This window comes from Hypanus sabinus, chromosome 9 (assembly GCF_030144855.1).
Source record: "Hypanus sabinus isolate sHypSab1 chromosome 9, sHypSab1.hap1, whole genome shotgun sequence".
In the NCBI taxonomy this organism is placed as follows: Eukaryota; Metazoa; Chordata; class Chondrichthyes; order Myliobatiformes; family Dasyatidae; genus Hypanus; species Hypanus sabinus.
This window is the reverse complement of record NC_082714.1, coordinates 90993781-91009942: the sequence shown is the minus strand read 5'-3', so window position 1 is coordinate 91009942 and position 16162 is coordinate 90993781. Positions and strand designations below refer to the sequence as shown.

The 16162-nt window shown below is 45.7% G+C and overlaps 1 protein-coding gene across 6 annotated transcripts in view; it reads left to right on the top strand.

Moving 5' to 3' along the window:
* Positions 1-16162, top strand: part of ubap2l (ubiquitin associated protein 2-like) — a 139822-nt gene that overhangs the window by 115544 nt on the left and 8116 nt on the right. For all 6 annotated transcript variants that reach the window (XM_059980183.1, XM_059980187.1, XM_059980185.1 and 3 more), the window contains 6 exons: positions 292-380; positions 4292-4345; positions 6770-6851; positions 9300-9517; positions 11828-11933; positions 13570-13643. In XM_059980183.1, the coding sequence (XP_059836166.1) occupies positions 292-380; positions 4292-4345; positions 6770-6851; positions 9300-9517; positions 11828-11933; positions 13570-13643 (623 nt within the window). The remainder of the gene's footprint in view (positions 1-291; positions 381-4291; positions 4346-6769; positions 6852-9299; positions 9518-11827; positions 11934-13569; positions 13644-16162) is intronic.

Below are 16162 nucleotides of genomic sequence, written 5' to 3'. Positions count from 1 at the left end.
AAAGGGCAGCAGATTTGCTTTATTGCTCAAGCCAAAGGTGCAGGAGCAAGAGCTCTGAGAGGGCTGGTCCGACCAGTGAGGTTGACTGAGGTACAGTACATCTTCTGGTGACTGCTTGAAGGCATGGGTTGCCTCATTGAGCAATTGTTCCACTGAGGAATCTTAACTGCATCCACCATGGATGATCCCTTGCTGTTATCTTTACATTGTGGTTTTTAAAATATCTTTTAATGAATCTGATCCTGTGGTGACTGGTTGCTATTTAACGCTACATTTATTGGTCTTTCCCAGGAAAGGCGCCTCCAAATCTTCCCCCAGGAGTTCCGCCCTTGCTACCAAACCCATACATTATGGCTCCTGGTCTCCTGCCTGCCTATCAGGTGAGATGCTTTGCATACAAGTTGCTTGATTAGCTTTTCTCTTTCTCCCTTCAAATATGCATCAGTCTGCTTTTCACCCTGTCTACACACTGTATTTCTTTATTTCATGTAAGTGCCTGCAAGAAAATATATCTGTGTAGTATATGGTGACATGCATTCTTTAAAAGTAAATTTACTTAGAACACCGGGGGATGCAGTTTAGCTCTTAATGTCTTCACCTGCACCTATGCCAGATGCCCTCAAAACATCGAGGGCTGTAAAGATAATGTGGGAATAGCCATCTCATCTGGTTTCCTCTGCATCACAGCCCAGATATGCAGGGCATAGGTGGGGGCCTAGCATGGAACATGCACTCAGTAGCCACTTATTGGGTATACCTGTACACCTGCTCGCGAATGCAAATATCTAATCAACCAATCATGTGGCAGCAACTCTGTGCATTAAAGCATGCAGACATGGTTAAGAGCTTCAGTTGTTGTTCCGACCAAGCATTTAGAATAGGGAAGAAATGGGATCCAGTTGACTTTGACTGTGGAGCAATTGTTGGTGCCAGACTGGGTGGTTTGAGTGACTCAAACTGCTGATCTCTTGGGATTTTCATTCACAACAGTTTCTAAAGTTTGCAGAAAATGGTGGAGTGAGCAGCAATTCTGTGGGTGAAAATGCCTTGTTAATGGGAGAGGTCAGAGGAGAATGGCCAGACTGGAGCTGACCTGAAGGTGACAGTAACTCAGATAACCCTGCGTTACAACAGTGGTGTGCAGAAAAGCATCTTTGAATGCACAACAGGTCAAACCTCGAAATAGATGGGTTATAGCAGCAGAAGACCACGAGCATACACTCACTGGCCATTTTATTATGTAGAGGAAGTAACAAATAAAGTGGCCACTGAGTGTGGATAAGGATATTGAGATTTTGCCAGTTAAGTTCTCGAAACCAGGACTTGTTTTGCAATACTTGAAGAGTCTTCCTGATAAAAGCACAAGAAACAAAATCAGGAGTAGGCCCTTCCTTCCTCCTGTACCCTTCACCAAGATGCCCTGTTCCCTCACATTCCCTTGATGCAGAAATCTCTACGTATCACAGCACCCCCCCCCCCCCCACCAGCAGCTAGAGATTTGTAAAGGTTCACCAACCTCTGGGTGTGGGCATTTAGACTAGTTCAAAGGTAGTAAAGGATTGGAGCCAAACATAAGTAAGTGGGATTGGTCATGATAGAATTTTGGTCAGCATGAACCAGTGGGCCAAAGGGTCTATTTCTGTGCTACAAGACTCAACTACCATTTTGGTATGACTGACCCCTGATTCTAGACACCCTCTCCAGGAGAAACATCATCCCTGCATCTACCCTGTGAGCTCCTTAAGATTTTGTATGTCCCAATCAGATCATATTCTTTCAACCTGCAGTTTTCTGACTACCTCTTTATAAGATACTCTCAAGAATCAATCTGTCACCGGTTTGTCCTTTCCAGATAGTCACACCAGGGCTCAGTACACACAATGACCACTACATTAGCTGCCCCCTCTAACTGTAAAATGACTACCTAGTGTATTTCTGTATGTTCATTGTCTTCTGCTGCTCTAGCCCGTCCACCTCGAGGTTCAGAGATGCTCCTCTGCGCATCACTGTTGTAACATGTTATTTGAGTTACTGTCGCCTTCCTGTCAGCTTGAACCAGTCTGCCCATTCTCTGACCTCTCTCATTAACAATTTTTTTTTGTTTCTCGTATATGAAAATCTCAGGAGATCAACAGTTTCTGAGATACTCAAACCACCCCATCTGGCACCAACAACCATTCCACAGTCACGTAGATTACATTTCTCCCCATTCTGATGTTTAGTCTAAGCAACAACTTGACCATGTCTTCATGCTTTCATACATTGAGTTGGTGCCATATGATGGGCTAATCAGATATTTACATTGATGAGCAGATGTACCTAATATAGTGGCAGGTGAGTGCAGATCCATGCTGTAACCCTTTCTGAAGTCAGTCAAAGTCCAATTTAAGTTTATTGTCATAGGCATACACACCTAGGGCATAAATGCAATGAAAATTAGCTTTTTGCAGCAGCAGAGTACATTACAAACATGACAACTTAAATTAGCATATTATACATTGTCAAAGTAGGGCATTGTCATATGAGGGCCCTCCATTGTTTGGGGTCGACCAACTTGTTGCATCCTAGCTGTCCATGTTACATGCCACAGTACTCTAGCCTATCAGTACAATATTGGAGAGCAAACTATTGCCCATGCAGAAGGCTCCTCCTCTCCACACAGCTGATGAATCCAAAGCAATGGCAGAGACCGATACAGTTTGGCACCAGCAGCTCCATGGGATTCACTAGTCAGTGTTGGGCTCAATGTAGGACTACCTTCGGCACCAGCTCCAGATTGCTCCTGGATTTACTCCTGAAGCCTTCCCCGTGGGTGAGTTAGCAGCAAGGCAACAGAGGTTTGAGAACAGTTTTCATTCTAGGTGAGCTGCCAACCAAAGCTGACAAGCCTCATAGCCTTATACTGCCTTGAGATTCATCTCAAGGCATTTACAGGGAAATAAATACAGTAGAATTTATGGGAAACTACATAAACAAAGATTTACCATCAATGTACAAAAGACACATTTTGCAAATAAAATAAATAAATAATGCTGATGATATAAGTTGTAGAGACCTTGGAAGTGAGTCTGTAGCTCACTTATCAATGTAGCAATGCGTTAACTTGTATAACATTGGAGTGGAATGTGGTCCGAGATAGATGTCGAGTTTTCAGGTGATGGCGTTGGATCCATAAAGACCAGCAAACAGTTCCCATTTGAGCAACACACAAAACTGCTGGTGGAACGCAGCAGGCCAGGCAGCATCTATAGGAAGAAGTACAGTTGACATTTCGGGCCGAGACCCTTCGTCAGGACTAACTGAAAGAAAAGATAGTTCCCATTTCAGCTTGTGCTTGTCCAAAGTACATTAACATCATTTACTTTCTTGTGGGTGTTCATGGTAAATACAAAGAAACACAACATAAATATCCACACATAATAAAGACAAATAAACAGCCAAGGTGTAAATACAAAAAGACAAAAGCAACATAATAAATAACCAATAAATATCAAGAGCATGAGATGAAGAGCCCTTGAAAGGGAATCCATAGGTCTATAGATTATTTCAGCATTGAGTTGAATGAAGTTATCCCCTCTGATGGGTCAGGGTGCATGCGTACCTTTGCTCTTTGTCCCAAAACCCTGTCTGCCTACAGCAGTCACAGCCTCTTGGTTGTGGGGTAGTCGAGGGACAGGCAGATTTCCACTTGTAAAGTAGGCAGGGGCATTGATCTGCTTTGGGGAGTAGATCTCGTACCAATTGAACCCCAATCACATTCATGGATTACCATCTGACACACATCAGTGATTCCCTTCGGGAAGTTTGTGTGGAATCAGAGTGCCTGGTCAAGCCACCGGGTCACCAGTGAGATGCAAACATTCTGCCACTGGCATACACAGTTTGCTCTCAGACAAGCTCCGAGTGCTCCAGTTTCCACCCACAGAAAAGATCAAAATTCTAAATAACGTTTGTCATATGCTACCCTGAGATTAATTTTCTTGCAGGCATTTGCTGTAAATTCAAAGAGATACAATAGAATCAATAAAAAACTACACCCAAAGACGGACAAACAACCATTATGCAAATACACAACAAGGAAAACATGTTAGATAAATAAGTCATTAGGCATAAGACATAAATATTGAGTACAGAGACCTTGAAGGAGAGTCCATAGGTAGTGGAATCATCTCCAAAGTCGTACGGGTAGTAGGTTAATTGGTCACGTGGCTGTAAGTAGGTGCCACGTCCTCACTGGGCAAGAAATTCTGTTACCATGCTGTATCTCAAATAAATGTCCTCTTTGCTTCAGCCTCAGGTGTACGGCTATGATGATTTGCAGATGCTACAAACAAGATTTCCCTTGGTAAGTAGTGTTTTATTTTTCTCTATTCCTGCAGGGTACACTGGAAACTCTCAGCTTTGTGTGCAGCATCTATGGAGAGAGAATTAACATTTTGAGTCCTCATAACTGAGAAAGGGGTAAAAGAGGGAACATCTGTAAAAGGGCAAGACTCAGTTAAATGGGTTGATGAGAGCACACTCCCCTTGACCTATCCACCTCTTCCCCCCCCCCCCCCATCTTCCACTCTTTTCACAGACAGATATGCAGTGATGCTTCCTGTCCCGTTGAGTGTTTCAAAGTTTTCTCTTTTCACACTTGTAGTTTATTAATTATTAACCCCCCAAAAAATTCTTCCAATGTGGAAACCATTAGTTTGCTCATATTTGCTGGGCATTAAAACTGTTACTGCACAGAAAGTTCAGCCTTGGTTATCTTGTGACCACAGCTAAAAATGAGTACAATTTAAAATTGACCTCAATCCTGCCACGGCCATTGTTTGAGCCCCTGTCCTGGAGCCGCACAGGTGAAATGCTACTCTGTTTGCAGGTTATACAGAGCAAGGATGATAACCACTGAAGACTGGATAGTAGTGGGGTGGGGGGAGGTGCCTGCAGCTGGTGTGCTTAGAACAAAGAACAGTACAGCACCTTAATGTTGTCGTAGCCAGGGAAGTAATGGGGATAAGCTCCCACTACCTATTAAGTGCACCTAATGGCATGCATCTCAAATAGCCTCTGACAGCCAAGTCCCGCTCCTGGCCTTCGCATGTGGCTTAGTTACTAAACCCAGCGGAACTATTTCTTCTGACTAGAGAAGGGGTAAGGCAGGTTATTGGCTCCTTAGAACTAGTTTCTCTGATTAGGTAGTATCACTGGCCATGGTTGACAGCTCATCTAAGAGAAGAAAAACTGATCTCAAACTTGCATTAGTCTGCTGCAATGCCCATTCAGGAGGAAACCTGAGGAAAAGTCCAGAGCTGGAGTCCTTTAGGCAGTCCTACGTTGAGTTCAATGCTAACTGGCAACTCCTGCAATGCCACTGGTGCCAAACTATCAGTCTCTGCCATTCCTTTGTATTCATCAGCAGCGTAGGGGGGCGTGGGGGCTGCTGCATGGGCAACAGCTCTCCGTATCGTACTGCCCTGGCTTGTGTATCAACAGTGTCGATAGCTAGGACGCAGCATCTGTGGTTGACCCCGGCCAGCAGAGGCCCCTACGAGTACAGCAGAGAAACGGGCCTTTCAGTCCACCATGGTGCCCACAATGCCTGCCCAAAATGTCTTTTGGACATGGCTGCTATGTCCATTACCAAATCTATCCCTCAGCAGACCATCTGTACTGCCTCCACCCTGACACCCAGAGTCTAGTCCTTGTGATCTCCAGGGACCTGTTCTGGGCCCAACGCATTGATGAAGGCATGCCAATGGCTACACTTCAGTAGGACTTTGAGGAGATTTGGTGTGTTATTAAAGACTAGCAAATTTCTATGGATACATAGTGCTGAGATTTCTGGCTGTTTGTGTCACCATCACCATCTGGTAAGGAGGGTCAGAAAGGACTGCGGGAGGTTGTAGACTGAGACTACGTCCACACTAGACCGGATAATTTTGAAAACGCCGGTTTCGCATAAAAACGTTAGACGTCCACACTAGGCGTTTTTAAAAATACCTCTGTCCACATTAAAACGGATACTTGGGTGCATCTTCTCCTGGGCACATCTACAGAAGACAACCGAAGAGGAAGCAGTTTACTATTTCAGTTTCTGCTGCAGCGGCATTCTATTGTGTTCATGAAATCAATGAAACTCCGTGCTGCTGCCACCATCTGTTCCAGCACATCATGACAGCGTTTTTAGATTTCTCCGGTTACCCCATCTACCTCTGCCCAATCCGGCGCTTTCAAAATTACACACTCTGGAGAGCGTTTCTGAAAATCTCCATTTTCGGGGGACGAAAACGCCGTTTCAGTGTGGACATGGATAAAAACGAAGAGAAAAAACTTCAGTTACGGATTTATCCAGTATAGTGTAGACATAGCCTGAGCCTGCTCCATCGTGGGCACTGTCTCCCCACCTCTCAGGACATCTTCAAGAGGTGGTGATTCAAAAAGGCGACACCCATCATCAAGGACCCTCGCCATCCAGGACACACCCTCTTCTTAAACTACCATCACAGAGCAAGTACAGGAGCCTGAAGACATACACTCAATTACTCAGAAGTAGTGAGGTAGTCTTCATGAACACAATTTTTAAAAATTATAACTTGTACTTGTTTGTTATACCTGCACTGTACTGCTGCCACAAAACTGCATATTTCATGACAATGATAATAAATCTAATTATGGTTCTCATCACTCGGTCTTCCCGGGTCAGATCGGTGGGTCTCATTTACTGCAGCACCGTGGTCTCCTTTGTTCCCGAGTTTTCTAATAGTCTGCTCTCCTTCAGGATTACTACGGAATTCCATTTGCCACTCCTACCACGCCAATTACAGGACGGGAAGCAAGTTTGACGAATAACCCATACTCTGGTAAGCTCCCAACAACTGAGAGATGGAGTTGATCTGTTGAAAAGATTTCCTATCACATTTGGATCTAATTCAGTTAGTTTAGTTCCTATCGGCACCCATTCTGGTTTAGCAACAGGTTTCTTCCCCAGAGTAACACACACACATGCTGGAGAAGCTCAACATATCTTGTAAGAAAGCAAACGGTTAAAGTTTTGGGTGGAATGGAAAGGGGCAGAAACCAGAATTAAGGTTGGATGAGGGGATGGAGTAGAAGATGGGAGATGATAGGTGAGACCAGCTAAGGGGGCAGGTGGGTGGGTTGGGGAGGTAGGGTGAAGTAAACAGCTGGGCGGTGATAGGTGGGAATGGTAAAAGGAGAGAAGAGTGTGGACCATAGGAGAAAGGGAAAGCAGAGGGAGGCCGATAGGCAGGCGAGGAGAAGGGAAGATTTGTCTCCCAGGACTCCATTCTCTTGATTCTCTGTGCTGTCTGGCTGGAGTTATGCATCCCAGGCCCAGTCTGGCTTGCTGTCTGTTCATCTCTCCGCATGGCAGCCAACCCCCTTGTTCAGCCAGTGCAATGGTTCAACTGGTTCAGCCACTACTGTACAACCTCAGGTTCCAGGTTTGATCCTGACCTTTAATGTCATCTGACCATACATATATACAACCAAACAAAACAGCATTCTTCCAGACCACGGTACACCCACACAACAGATATCACACGCAGTCCATAAACCAGAATATTATCATGTAAATAAGCTAAACAACTACAATTCAAAATGCATGTGTTAAAGGACAGCACAGGTAAACTGTAAACAGCTCGCCGTCCTAGTGACGGGATCTCGATGGTGGCAGGGTAGTCCTTAGTCTCACAGACTGAAGGAAGGCGCTGTTACTCAGTCTCGCAGTCCTAGCCCTGATGCTTCTGTACCTCCGTCCTGAAGCTAGTGGGTCAAAGAGATTGCGTGGTGGGTGATAGAGATCATCAAAGTGCTGTGGGCCCTTCGCCTGCAGTGCTCCTGGTAAATGTCACAAATAGAGGAGAGGGTGATCCTGGTGATCCACTCGGCAGTTTTTACTGTCCTTTTCGAGAGTTCAGTATAGCTTCCATACCACAGCCAGACTGGAGAGTCTCAATGACGCTCTTGTAGACAGTTGCCAGGATGGAGGCGAGGAGCTTTGCACACTTCAATCTCCTCAGAAAGTGTAGATCCTGCTGTGCCCCCATGACTGCTGAGGAGCTGTTGTAGGTCCATTTTAGATCGTTATGTGCTCTTCACTCTCTCCACGGCAGAGCCATTGAGGCGCAATGGAGAGCGGTTGACCTGAGCCTTCCTGAAGTCCACAGTCATCTCTTTTGCCTTGTCCATGTTGCGACTCAGGTTGTCTTTACGTGGAGCTTGTCCATTCACCCTTGTAGGTTTCCTCTTAGGTGTGGCATTGATTGTCACATGTACCAGGGTAGAGGTTTTTTTTTAACTTTTAAATGGCAGAGGACATTCAGTGGGCTAAATTTTATGGTCTTGATTCAAGATCGTTTAATGTCAATTTCCAATACAGGAGTATAAGGAGAGTGAAATAATTGTTATTCCAAATCCTGTCAGCACAGAAAAAAACACAGTAAGATAAAGAACAATGATATAAATACACAAGATGGCTTATATACATTGATTGTAAGTCAATAAAGTGACGCCCTATGGAGGAGTGTCTGTACGTGAGGTTACTGATAGGAAATGATAAAATAGTGCTGGTGGGAAATGTGATGAGTTTGTTTAGTGGGAGGAGGTGCTGATCAGCCTTCCTGCTGGGGGAAAGTAACTTTTTTTTGAATCTGGTGGTCCTGGCATGGATGATAAGTTGTCTCCCTGTTGAGAGTGGGACAGGTAAGTCCATGACCCTTATGAATAGACAGCTCTGCAGAGAGTTGACCCCATAAGGCAGCCAGGCCAGACTGCATCTCAGGCTGGTGTGCACAATCAGGGAGTGTGCATACCAGCTCACTGGTATTTTTCACAGACTGCTCCAAGACTTCCCTCAGCCAGGCTGCTGTCAAATCAACCACCACCATTCCTGTGCCAAAGAACTCTGCACCTTCAGAACTAAATGACTGATGGTACTGATGCCAGTCATCATGACATACATTGGTTGGTAATGCCACACATCAAAACTCCATTCGTGCCACCCATGGAGACAAAGATAGAGGAATTGAAGGTGATGGGGAAGTGCTACAGATGGGTAGAGATTTGCATAGAATGGCCATGGTTGTATTGAATGGTGGATCAGACTTAAGGGGTCGACTGGTCTACACTTCCTACTTTCCAGTGTACTCCCCGTAAGTCTTTGCCGTCCGTGTATAATTTTCCTGCTGGAATTAACTGGCTGTTCAAACATGATGGGGAGGTCTGTGGTGCATTTTTGACATGTATTGGCAGGGGTTAAAGTGGTGTCTAACATGTCTCCTCTGCAGGAGATCTCACCAAGTTCGGGCGAGGAGATGCCTCCTCTCCGGCTCCAGCCACCAGCCTGGCGCAGCCTCAGCAAAACCAAACACAGACCCACCACACCACCCAGCAGACGTTCCTCAACCCGGCCTTGCCTCCTGGCTACAGCTACACCAGTCTGCCATACTACGCCGGGATGCCCGGACTCCCCAACACCTTTCAGTACGGCCCGGCCATGTTTGCTGTGAGTATTGAGGAGGGAAGCTCCTCTCTCCATGTGGAGTGGGGTGGTGGGGGGTGTGAAGTGAGGGCTTTCATCAGGAGGGAGCTGTGAATTTGGGACACAGGCGGAAGCCAACTTAGTGTAAGGAACAAGTCTATGAGTTGGAGCAGGGTTTCTGACGAACTCCAGATGTAGCTTCTTGGACCCTACACAGCATCTCAAGAATATCTGCCTCTTTTCTGACACTTGAGAATGTTATTGTCATTTATTAATGGCATCTATCATAAAGGACGCTCAGCATCTGGGATATACCCTCTTATTACCATTATCCAGGAAGTACAGGAGACTGAAGGCCCACACTCAACAGCTTCTTCCCTTCCGCCATCAGATTCCTCTTTCACGCTATTTATTTATATTATTCGTAATTTTTTATGTCTTATTCTGTAGTGCCCCAAAACTGGCAATGAACCTGATTTTGCTGGCAACTTCTCTGCCACTGACTCCTGTGAAGTGGAATAAAAATAGCTGTGCTTTCAAAGAGAAGTCTGTCTGGAAATAGGCCCTTCAGTCTGATCGTGCCATTTACCTGTGTTTTACCCATATCCCTCTCTAAACCTTCTCTATCCATGTACCTGTCCAAATATCTTTTAGACATTGGAATTGTACCCATCTCTATCTTGTTTCATATATCCATCCCCTTCTCTGGAACAATGTGTCTGTTGGGTCCCCTCTGAGTCTTTCCTCTCTCAGCTTAATGCAGTGCCCTCTAGTTTAGATTACTGTATGCTGGGGAAAAAATGTGACTATCCACCCTATCTCTGATGCTCATGATTTTATAAACCTTGAAGGTCCTCAGCAACACACAAAATTTGGAGGAATTTAGCAGGTCCTGCAGCATCTACGGTATGGAGTGGAATAAATAGTGTTTCGGGCTGAGACCCTGCATCAGGACCTCAACCTCCTTCGCTCCAGGGAAAAATTAGTCCCATTCTAGAATCTCTTACAACTCAAGCCATCTAGGTCCCGGCAATGTCCCTGTCAGTCCTTTTCTGCACCTTCCTTTCAAAATGTTCAGCACTGTTCGAATAGAGAAATGATTTGAGCTGCTCAGAAATTCTGGGTCTTCAAAAACCAAGGCAGAGTTTCAGAATTTGAGATTGGAAAGGGCTGCATATACACAATGGAGGGGGGTATTTGAAATTCCTGGTCACAAGCATCAGGGCCAGTTGTTAATGAAACCCAAGTTCAGTGGTTTTTAAATTAGAAGTGTAGGGGGTTAGAGGGCCAGAGAGAGCAGTTGATGAAGCTGATTTCTCTGGTGTATGCGGCTGCAGGGTCTTCGTGACCTATTATTTCATCACGGAGTTTTCTGTGGGCTGATTAGCTTCCTCCAGTGCTGTTAATCTTCCAATTCCAGTGTCTGCTCTTGGATCAGGCATGGGAATTTAAACCTGGGCCATGCTGGAGACACATAGGTGCTACTTGTCCCCCTTGTAGGAATACAGGTAGCTCAAATTCCCAAAAATCTTGTGTTGAAGAAAGTCCTGTGGCAGCAAAAACATTTGAAAATTATCTTTATTTGTCACATGTACATCAGAACATAATTTGTGTCAACGCCCAACACGGTTCAAGGATATGCTGGGGGCAGCCGCCAATGTGGCCAGGTTTCCAGTGCCAACAAAGCATTCCTGTGATCTACTAACCATAACCCATACATCTTTTTGGAATGTGGGAGTAAACCAGACCCCTGTCTCATGAGAAGAGCATACAAACTTCTTAGAGACAGTAGACCCGATCACTTTTGCTGTAAAGCGTTGTGCTAACCACTATTCTATTGTGCCACCCAGAATTGGCTGTGGTTGCTGTCAAAGCACAGACTAAAGCAGAATTTTCCTGATTTCCACCATAACCGATGCAAACCCATGTAATGCAGATAGTGTTCCTTAATCGTGTTACAGAAGCACATTTGTAGTAGAACTACTTGTAGGTAGTTCAACCTGCAAGTTGGAGTGAGCAGGCAAAGAGTTGATCTGTGGCTGAATGAGAGATTTCTGGGTGAAGAGAACCAGGTGGTGTGGAGAAAACAGATGACGAGTGGCCTTTCTGTGCACCCCTGTCCAATTGAATTAGTACTTGGATTATCCTCCTGGGGTCTGTCACGAGGCCACTCCCTTGTGTGTTTGTCTGTCTCATTGAAGTCACCACAGCAGAGCTCACTTACGGGCTCTTGTAAGTTTCCAGTTGTGGGGTGCTGGGTGCTGTGATGGATGAGAGGGAGGATGGGCCCTTGTGAAATGTGGATCTGGCTGACCTGGTGTGTAATCTCCTCAGGTCCCCCCCACCTCGTCTAAGCAGCACGGCGTCAACGTGAACGTAAATGCAACAGCAACAGCCTTCCAGCAGGCCAGTGGGTACGGGACGCACGGATACAGCACCAGTAAGTGGAACCCTTCAATGTGGCTACTTCTATCCTCCGGTGAAGGAACCCTGTTCTTCATAAAGTCACATCAGTTCAATTTTCCAACTCTTTTCTACTTTCTGATTCTGATACCACTGATTCCTGAGTCTTTCCCCAACTTCCTTCGGAATGCTAAAGATCGTTCTCACCCCTACCCCTCCCCTCACTTCAGCCATGCTCAGGGTCATCCTCCCTGAAGGTGAGCCCAGCCAAAATTTCTGAGTAGCTCCTGTCTGCCAGGCTTGGGGCAAAACCTTCAGCCCCGAAGTGGCTGTTGCTCTACTGTGACAGGCATGCAACCCCAGATTAGGATGGGTTGGTGGTACTGTATTCATTTTCCCGAGCCTGGTCCGCTCTCCACTTTGCAGCCCCCAGCCTTGTGTGGCGTCAGTTACAGGGGTCACAGTTCAGAAGACAGCTCTGTTCCTGCCTCAGCTCATCTGCACCCTTTCTTACCACCGGGGGGGGGGGGGGGGGCGGTGTAGACAAAGGGATGAGGTTGATGATTTTTCCCCATCTGTATGTGTGTAAGGGCTCTTCCCAATTCCAGTGGCCCTGTGTCCCACCTCCCATTGAGTCCATTCAGTGCGTGTGCCAGCCAGTACTGACCCAGTCTGATGGATTTTTAAAATTTCTATCCATGATTTCCCATCTCTTCACCACCTTTCCCTCTCCCCCCGTGAGTACAGCTTCTGCAGTCTTCCCTTGTGTAAATAGCCCCCAACTCTGTAACAACTTTCAGCCTTTTGATCTTTCCCTAGCTCTGTCTTGCCCAACTTCCAAATCTCTGCAATTTCTTCCCTCTCATATCCACAGCTGTAATCCTCTTTGGCTCCTACACCCACTTCTTTCACTGTAACCCCCCCCCCCCCCCCACACACCTTCCTGTCTCTGTAAGGCCCACCCCCCACAATCCAAGATCCATACTTCACTGTAGGCCCCTACCCAGCTCCAATACCTCTGCACCCCCGCTCTATTGTTCATTCTTCAAATGACACAAAAAATGTAACCTCAGTGTCTCTAACACACACAAAATGCTGAGGGAACTCACCGTCTCTAACACACAAAATACTGGAGGTATGGAGGGCAATATACAGAAAATGTTTTGGGTTAACACCCCTCATCAGAACTTGACAGCAAAGTGGAGTGGGGAAGATGCCAGAATAGGAAGATGGGGTGAGGGGATGACAGAAAACATGGCAGGTGATAGGTGAGACCAGGTGAGGGGGAATGTGGGTGGATGAGGGCGAGGGGATAGATAGAAGAGATAAAGGGCTGAAGAAGAAGCAATCTGATAGAAGAGGACAGTGGACAACAGAAGGAAAGGAACCAGAGTGGGGAGATAGACAGATGACGAGAAGAGAAGGGGTGTGAGACAATCTAGAATGAGGAATGGGAAAAGAGAGAAGGGAGTGGGTGTGAAATTGCAGGAAGTTGGAGAATCGCTGTTCAAGCCACCTGTTTGGAGGCTACCCAGATGGAGTGTGAGGTGTTAATGTTCAAAGCCGAGTATAGAGATCACTCCTAGTTGTCGTAGCTTTATGAATTTTCCCCTCATATTCTCCTCAGCCCATGTTAGGAACAGGTTATTCACCACTCGTTCCTCTTCCTACAGCCGGTGTATCAGTAACCTCAAGCAACACGGGTGTTCCGGACATCTCAGGATCTGTGTACAGCAAAACTCAACAGGCAAGTGCGTTGCAGTTCAGAAGGCACCTGATATCCCAAACTGAGTCGGGACGATTAATAATGCTATCTGCAAAAGTGGACTATGGGCCTTCCTCCTGGGTAGGGAGTCGTGGATTATTGTGCTGAGAGCTGTTAGATTTCACAGAAACAGACTGTTCGGCCCAACTCCTCTATGCCGACCAAGATACCTGTCTACATTAGTCCTGCTTCCCTGCATTGGAGCCGTAACCCTCTCAACATTCCCTATCTGTGTTTCTGAAATGTTAAATGGATGGTGGGGGGGAGGAGGTTAGGGAGCTATGGTCCAAGTGCAGGTCAATATGCAGAGTAACAGGTTGGCACATACTAGATGGGCCGAAGGAACTGTTACTGTGCTGTAATTCTGAGTCTTGAGTTTGGCCCCAGGTCCATATCGGGTTTCAATATTGTCACATGTTCCGAGATACAGTGAAAAACCTCTCTTGTGTACTGTTTATACAGATGAAATTATAACAGTGAATCAAGATAAAACAGTAACTATGCAAAATATGGTGTAACAGCTACAGAGAAAGTACAGTGCAAAATCGTAGCATAGCAGACTGGGAGGCCAAAAGTTCATCTTGTTGTACAAGAAAGCCAATCAGGAATCCAATAGCAGGTTCAAGGTGGCAGATTAGGCAGAATGACAGTTCAGCAGGAACTAGATGGGCCGAAGGTCTGATTCTGTGCTGTAGTGCTCTATGACTTCATGCGAATTGGCCAGTGCTCACAGCCCCCTGAGGTCAGCATTGGTATTGATTTAATAATCTCATATGTACCAAGATGCATTGCGTCAAGTATCACCTCTGGTAGCTCATCGCCTGAGTGAAGTGCCCCTCATGTCCTTTCAGATCTCTTCCCTATCATCTTAAATGTGCCCTCTGGTATTTTTGATTGCCTCTCCCTGGGGTAAAATTACTGTGTACCCTGTCTATGCCCCTCATAACTTAGCACACCTTTATCAGGTAACTCCTCGGTCTCCTCCGCTCCAAGGAATAAAGTCCTAACCTGGCCAGCCTCTCTCTGTAACTCAAGCCATCCATCGTACGTGCTATAGCTCCAGGTGAGCAAAGTACAAAGTTTACTGGAAACTTCTTGAGCACTCTCTGGTTTAGTGGGGTTTGTAGGCGTCTCCTAAGTATACCTAGAAAAGTAAAAGGAATAAGATTTAAAGAGTACAGGGAAAAAAGGGAAGTTGCTGGGACTTGAGTTGTGGGGAAAGGTTAAATAGGTTAGTCCTTTATTCCCTAGAATGAAGGGAGATGATAAAGGTTTGCAGAAGAGATATGTCTCTACCAAAGGAGGTGTAGGGTGCTTCCTCTCTCTGCCAGCCTCCAGCTCACCCTTAGGCAAGGTGTAGCACCTGCTTCCCCCACACTGCCCGATCAGGGTCTCATGAAGCCATGGGAGTAGGTGGTGGAGGGTTGTATGTGCAGATGGTGCATATCACATGCCCTGGTTATCTAACCACTGACGCCAGCCAGACAATCTCTGAAGAGTCAATGGCAAACCTCTCCTGTATGAAAATTTGCCAAGAACAATCATGGTCAAGACCCTGATAACCCACATCATGAAACACAGCACATAATGATGAGGTTCTGTGAGACTAGAACTACAGGTCATAGGTTGAGAGTGAAAGGTGAAACATTTAAGAAGAACTTGAGTTGGATGTGAGTTTAAGAGGTTTGGATGAGGGCAATGGTCCAGTGTGGGCCAATGAGACTAGGCAGAAAAACAGTTTGTTCCACATGGCCAAAAGACCTGCTTTTATTCTATAATGCTCTTGAGTCTGAGAAGATTGGCCAGTCCTCACGAGCTCCAGGTCAGGATTAGGTATTGATTTATTATTGTCATATGAAACGGTGAAAGGCTTGTCTTGTGTACAGGCAGGCTCCGGGTTACAAACGAGTTCAGTTCCTGAGTCCTCCTTTAAGTCAAGTTTGTATGTAAGTCGGAACAGGTGCATCCAGTATTATTTAGCGTCAGTTAGTCAAACGTTTGTCTTAGTATATAGTTTATCTTTCTATGCATATGAAGCACTTAAGAAATGTTATGTATTTCAATAATTAAACCACTGCGTTGCTTAGTAATAATCGTAGCTTTCATCGGGGCAGGGCCTTTCACATGCTCCATTATTCTCACTTTATCCTTTAAAGTTATTCCGATTGTTGACTGATTGTAGCCTAACACTTTTCCGATGACCGATGGCGTTTCACCTCTTTCCAATAGCTTTATTATTTCCACTTTATTTTCAATCACAATCGTTTTCCGTCAATGGAACAGGAAAGCTGCGGATTTTATGTTCTATTGCTGAGCAGCAGTGAACTGTCTGATTGGCCTATCAGAGTTCTCTTTAGGAACTAGTTGACTTGATCAGCATTTCTGATCTGGCTATTGTTCACGATCGCACTTAAAAAAAATGCTGCAGCAGCCGTGGGCAGCGGGTCACTCCGGGTCCTAAAGTCCACCTGCACTGAGACAAGTGGGGGCGGTGCTGACTG